Source organism: Nuphar pumila, chromosome 10 (assembly GCF_984573655.1).
Source record: "Nuphar pumila chromosome 10, dmNupPumi1.hap1.1, whole genome shotgun sequence".
NCBI classification, from domain to species: domain Eukaryota; kingdom Viridiplantae; phylum Streptophyta; class Magnoliopsida; order Nymphaeales; family Nymphaeaceae; genus Nuphar; species Nuphar pumila.
The window spans coordinates 116,964,947-116,971,855 of record NC_143258.1 but is presented as its reverse complement, the minus strand read 5'-3'; the positions used below and the strand labels follow the sequence as shown (position 1 = coordinate 116,971,855).

The 6,909-nt window shown below is 42.2% G+C and overlaps 1 protein-coding gene across 1 annotated transcript; it reads right to left on the bottom strand.

The window, feature by feature from the left end:
• Positions 1-468: 468 nt before the first annotated feature.
• Positions 469-6,652, bottom strand: LOC149828041 (putative cellulose synthase A catalytic subunit 5 [UDP-forming]). The gene is made up of 14 exons (XM_090019830.1): positions 6,252-6,652; positions 5,841-6,036; positions 5,497-5,708; positions 5,310-5,412; positions 5,016-5,190; positions 4,398-4,664; positions 3,967-4,312; positions 3,747-3,884; positions 3,527-3,652; positions 3,227-3,439; positions 2,848-3,124; positions 2,259-2,455; positions 1,797-2,147; positions 469-1,693 (listed from the first exon to the last, which is right to left on the bottom strand). Exons 1-14 carry the CDS (start codon positions 6,330-6,332, stop codon positions 1,109-1,111), a joined length of 3,267 nt encoding a protein of 1,088 aa, XP_089875956.1. The 5' UTR covers positions 6,333-6,652; the 3' UTR covers positions 469-1,108.
• Between the last annotated feature and the right edge of the window lie 257 nt (positions 6,653-6,909).

Below are 6,909 nucleotides of genomic sequence, written 5' to 3'. Positions count from 1 at the left end.
CTAAGAAATAATGATAATAATAGGCAAGCAGACAGATATCTTTTACGGTGAAAATAAGAATTTCAATGGGTTCGCTGATACGAGTATAGATTGTTTTTTCCTGTAAAAGTGGTCCGGCATCAGTTTTTAAACGAAATGAAAAGCAGACTCTCAGGTTCTCTGTCTCGGTAGAGATGCTTTTGAATGGTATTTAGGTGAACTCCAATTTCCTAAAACAATCACAGTTTTTCTCCCAAAAGCAATTGCAATTAACAGGAGTCATTTTCATGAAGCTGAAAGAACCTTTGAATCCAATGGTAATGTTGTATAACTGGTAGGGGTCTGCCGCTTTCTCTGTGGAAAAAAATAAAAAAGAAAAATTACCGGCAACAAGACAAGTTGCAAATCGGACCACCCCTTGTCTTTGTAGGTAGGATTCCCTGTGGTAGATGGCTCATTAATGAGGCGATCAAAGAATAACAGAAATCGAACATGAAAACAGTTGGAACATGTATAATATCATATATATACCCTTACATGGTTTATGACAATGGGAAGAATAGCAGCTTATTACACACACACTACATTTGGAGAGAGAGCCACCGTAAAACGAATATAACTATGGAGCCACATTTAGCAAGATAAAACACAAAACTTGTCCTGATTTTAGCTTTCTGGCAATGCCATGTGTAGCTACAAAATAGCAGGAATGATGACTAGAACACACCAGCTGATCTAAAAACTTTTTTAAGTCTTCTTCTCAGCGTTCCAACCAGGGCAGGATTTGCCCTTATTCCCAAGAAATCAATATAAAAGAGATCAACAGCAATAATACATGAACAACGTTGACCCTTCATCTCCCATCACCAACTAATAAAGAATTAAGGAGCTGCACACAGTAAACATACATGTTTCTTACAGGTCCCTCCGCTGAAAACTACCGTCGGCTGCTGAATTTGATGGACTGGTGCTATCTGAGCCGGACCCATAGGGAATGCAAAATATAGCCTGATCATTTATATCTACAGCTGCAGATTCCCAACCACATCAATGGAAAATAAATCAACTACTCACTTTGAGTGAATAAGGAACCGCACAGAATGGCTTGTGATAAGCTCCCGCTAGCCCACTAGTTACAATCTAATCCACACTCTTCCAACACAGGCCCATTTGATTTGGCAAGGAATGGGTCGATTCGAACCCACAGGAGGGAGAAAATTGAGGCAAGAAGAATGGACCAGACGATAATGATCGTGGGTGTCCTGTTCTGCCGGCCAAGTAAACCTTTGAGGAAAGGGTAGAGATGAACGATCACCCAGAAGGAAAAGAAGAGCCTGCCAAAAAGAGGCCCCCATGACTCGTACCCATTGTTAATAGCGTTCGAGATACCGGCAACAACACCAATCAAGTTTATTATGAGCAGCGTAGTCGGAGGGATCAGCAGAGTAGTCCACTTGAATGCGTACAGCTCCGAGAACTCTTCATCGTCACCAGCCTTTGACGTAACAGTAAAATTGGTGTCGATACCGGCAAGCACCTTCAGCAGACCTTGGAAAACAGCAAACAAGTGAGAAGAGACGCCTCCAATAACCCAGAACTGCTCATTTCTCCACCAGTCATCAATACCAACACCACTCCACCGCATTTCCAGAATGCCAGTGGCAAAAATGCAAATGAAAAGCGACAGATAGCACAGGCCAGCAATGTTGCTGAGCTGCAAAGAGTAGAAGAAAGAGCATTTAATACACAAATCCTACATTATTAAGCAGGATAACAGTTGGCATCACTTGGAGAGTTAGTTTTGGTGATGTTTGTACCTCTGGAGTGATGAACTTCCCAGTGAGGAGGCAGATGGCAGGCAGTGTACAGTACGCCAGCAAAGGAATTGAGGTCCATGGGTATACCGTGGCGTTTATGTAAGAAAGTCTCTCCAGCCATTTCAAGCCACCACCATATCCATACCAAAGAGGGCAGTGCCTGCTCAAAAATATTTCTACGGATCCAAGGGCCCATCGAAGCACTTGATGCAGACGATCTGAAAGGTTGATAGGTGCAGACCCCTTAAAAGCAGTCCTCGATGGAATGCAATATATGGATCGCCATCCATGGCAGTGCATCTTAAAACCTGTCAAGATATCTTCTGTAACAGAACCATAAATCCAGCCCACCTAGACACAAGGTGCATGAAATGCTTGGTCAATAGAGCTTAATTGTCAAAAAAAAAGGACATAAAACTAATAAATAGCTGCATGGATGGAGAAAATCATGTGGAGGCTTACCTCTTTTCCCCAGTCCGTCTTATCTTCATAGCCACAGCTAATGACATGAATGGCTTCCTTCAGCAGAGAAGCTGCGGAGGCACCTTTCAGGGCGCCACCATCTTCAAGAAGAGTAGATGCAACAAAAACAGAAGACTGACCAAACTTCTTCTCCAACTTCTGCTCCATCGCATGAGCTGATTTCTCACTTTCGGTGCCTAATCAAATGTTCAATTTAGCAAAGTACATTCAAAATCGGAAAGTAAAGATCATCATCTAATTATGATAAAAAACGAAAGCAGCAAGGACCAGCATCCGATACGATCACCATATAGAGGTCTATAATCTGATAAAAGCATCCGTGGAAAAGAAACTTATACATGTGTATATTACCTCTATTCTAGTACAGGTTTTTGTTATATAAATTATTTGAGCACGACTGAATTAAAAAAAAGAAAAGAAAAAATGGAGACACAAGAAGAGAAATGGGTCATGAATCATCTGAATTTACAGAAAATAACTAGATCTGATAGAAACAAAAAAGAACGAGATTGCCACTTTATAAGATCTGATCATGATGAGCATAACTTGATCTAAAAGAAGAGCGCACCTTCAATCCCCTCCTCAATGCCCTCTAACTTCGCCATTGGCACAACTGCATCACCTTTCCTGAAAGTCTTCTTTTTCTTGTCTTGTTTTGCCTTTGTAGCCTTCTTCTTCTTCCTTCCTGAGCAGCAACAGCACCACTTTGGCAAACAATTACAAGTTCTTGTGGGTGGTTTCTTCGATTTGGGAGCATCATGTCCATAGAGTGCCTGTCTTCTGAAAACACAGCCAGTGCCAACATAAATAGGACCTTGAATTCCATCCAGACCTTTCATATTGATCTGCACCACACATTGAGGTCATTTTGCTTGAGTCAAAAGATTCAAAAAAAAAAGTGAAAAAATCAAAGAAGTGACTCAAGTTTTCATCCAAAGGATGCTTACATCAAAGAACACAATGTTTCGATTTGCATATCGATCATGTCGATCAATACCATCGAATCTCTGGGGGAACTGAACATAACAAACCTTCTTTCCCAACAATGGGTCCATCATGAAACACATAGCCTCTCGAAGAGCCTTGCTGTTGTTGATGTAGTGATCACAATCCAAGTTCAATAGGTAAGGTGCATTGGTGAGCACAGCAGAGACTCTAATCTATAACACACATTGCCAGTAAAATAGTCAAAAACAGAGGTTTTGTCTTCTTGACTTGAAAACAAAAATAAAGCACCTCTTATTTACCAGAGCATTCATGGCACCAGCCTTTTTGTGGTGATTAAAGCCAGGCCTCTTTTCCCTAGAGACATACACAAGGCGTGGCAATTCATTTCCTTCTGTATCACGCCCCCCGCTCTGGCCTAGAAAAACCTGCATTTCTCCATATCAAACAAGTTAGAAATATAGAACAGCCAAAGAGACGAGCACTACAAAACTGTTTTATTTAGACCACAAAAATGCACACCTGAATCATTCCAGGATGATCTCGGACATTGTTTCCAGGCCAAGGAGTTCCATCCTGCATTGTCCATCCTTCTTCAGGAACCTTCTGTGCTTTTGCAACCAAAGCATTGATCCGAACCTTGAATTCCTCATATTCTCTCTGCATATCCAATCAATCATTCAGTTCTTCAGCCAAAAGAAGAGAAACAAAACTACATAGGACCAAAATTGTTTTACAGTACCTTCATAGCCCTTCGTTCCTTAACAAATGATGGCAAGACCTTATCCTTTAGATAATCAATTTTCTGTGCAAAGTACCACTCTGGTGCCCGTGGCTCGATATTGAATTTTTTGCAGAAAGGGACCCATTTTTTCGCAAACTCTGATGTCTCTGATAATGCTTCAAACGTTAGCATAGCGGCACCATCATCAGAAACATAGCAGGATACTTTGTCCACCGGGTAGTCGGCAGCAAGAATGGACAGAACGGTGTTTGCAGTGACAAGAGGTGGCTCCTTTAAGGGATCCACAGTACTCACAAACAAGTCCACTGGTGCAAGCTGAGAAGGCCGGCCTTCTTTCTCGTATCTAAAGAAGGGAATCAGTCAGAAACGGAGACCAACCTAACCAGAAAAGCAACAGGAACATGGCAGTTGCTTTGTGAAACACTCACCTCAAAGACAGCCTATCCAGATAAGTTTCCCTGTCAATTGGAAGCCACTTTGGGAACTGATCAAGAATCCAAGAGATGGCAAACCAGATCTCACATATCACTGATATCAGCCACAACGCATAAGCATCTGGCACTGGATGAGTGACTCGATAATGGAAAAAGAACCCAACAACTACAAGCCGAATTATGACAATCATCCTGTAGGGATTAATCCGGCTGGATGGAATAGGAATCTTCCTTGATAAGGGCTGTCTAGCTTCATCCATGCTGATCAAAAAGTTAAATCAGGTATCAGAAAAGCTGAAACTGTATGCCTTTTCCTAGTTCTAAAACTAATGGCACTTCAATCCAAACATGGAACCGCTCAGTTAAGAGAACGTTCTGCTAGGAACGTTCTCATGGCTTTAGAAAATGATCCGTCAAGGAAATCCATTTGAGAGTAGAAATGTCGAGTGCACGACTGTGAAAATAAAGGAGTTGTTCTATGCTCACCAAGTATTTAAAGTTTGGAAAATGATCTATGCAAGGAAATAAGTTCAGGAAGACTATCAATGCCAAATGCATGATCACAAAAAATAAAGGCGTCGTTCTATGCTTTCAAGGTTTCGAGGTCCTTACAGTGGTAGATCTGGTCCATCACCATCGGGATCCCAGTCCTTGCCACCATTTTCATTTCTCATGACCTGTAATTTCTCTTGTTTTTGCTTCCAATTCTCCACCCTTTCCTTCCAGGCGACACTCCCATAACCGTATGCAGCCAAATCTTTGGAAGGATCCATGGATCTGGGTTGTACTGGAGAAGAAATTACACAACTGCCTCAGTAACGACACAGAACGCTTTCATTTTACTAATAAAAACGATAGGAGGGGGAGAAAAGAAACGTATGGGATGATCTCTGATAGTATGCATACCAGGAAGATTAGGATCTGCAAAAGGAAGAGGGTGGATTCTTTTGCCCCCGACTCCCATGAACGAAGGAACCAATGCGTGTTGCTCAGGAGGAATGTCATCAACCTGAAAGCCACAACTCCTCAATTGCTCAAAACCCACTTAACCCAGAAGGTAAGTAAGAAGGAAAAACACTTGTTTTGTGATTACCATCTGCCCATTGGTAAGCAGGGGAACTTGTGGCATTGTATGAACCACTTGTGGCATGTCCGTATCTCCACCTCTACCATAGCTCATGTGACCCTGAAGCATAGCCTCCGCAAGGTACTGCATATCTTCCCTACCCCGACCATTAAAATTGAATTCGTTTTCCAAGTCATCGACATCATCCTCTTCCTCATCACCAGCAACTCTTGCACTTCCTGGAAAAAAAAAAGAGAGAGAGCGCAAAACAGCATCATTTCCGTCATCTAAAGAACATCTACTCTTAGGGGGAGGAGAAGAAAAAAAAAATCACCTCAAAAAGAACAAATCAAAGTCTGAAAGCCACTTACCCTTAAGGCGCTTAAACCTGGTCTTGCATTGAGGGCAGACCTGACTCCCCTCCCTTCGCTCATACTCGTAACAGGTCCTACAAACCGGGAAGGCGCACTCGTTACAGGCAACAAAGAGCTCACCGTCCGCAGTTAGACCAACATCATCTTCACAAATCTGACAGATTTGCCCACTCAACTGTTGCAGTGGCTTGGGCTGCACCCACGTAAATGCAAAACAAGAATCCACGAAGCATAAAGACTCAGTTTATTCAGAAATCCCCACAATGCTGGCTACCCAAAAGCCGTAACTGATAAAACCCAAAAAATAAAAAATAGGGGGAAGAAAAACAAAAAGACAGACAGACACAGAGAGAGAGAGAGAGAGAGAGAGGAAAAGGTGAAATGGGGTTGGGAGGTTGGGCTACTTACGCCTGATTCGCCTTCTTGACGGATGACAACGAGCTCATTCCGGTTGTGAGACCCTGCAACTAACCCAGCACTCGCCTCCATCGACTCTGCTCAACCAATCTCCCTCCGAAAAATACGCTAAAAATGGAAATGCAAGGGGGTTTCCTTTTATTCTCTCACCAGATCTGAGCAGCTCCAACAAAAGCCATGTCGGAGAACTCCAGCTTTCAACATTCCAGAGAGGAAGCTTTTCTTCTGTGATCTGAATGAAACCCTCTCTCTCTCTCTCTCTTCTTCTTCTTTTGCAACTCCCTTAATAATAATGGAACATCCCCATTTGGGTTTCACCTTTTGGGGATGTCGTCTTCGAAGCATAACCAGAAGCCCAATCTTATTCCTTGCTTCTTATCTTAGTCCCTCAATGGAAGGGAGAAAAAAGTAACTCTCTTTTCACTAACCATATCATACGCACCCACCATCTTCGTTACCGAAGATCCCTCAGTAAAAAAAAAAAAAAAACATCAATAATAAATGAAATGGAAGAAACAGAAAACCCGCAACTAAAACCCCCCAACAATGTTATCATTATCGGTCTGAATCGCCCGATACATATCGTATCGGTGGAAAATCGTGACACAAATAACCTGAACCGACTATTTTCTAATAAATGAAAAAAATG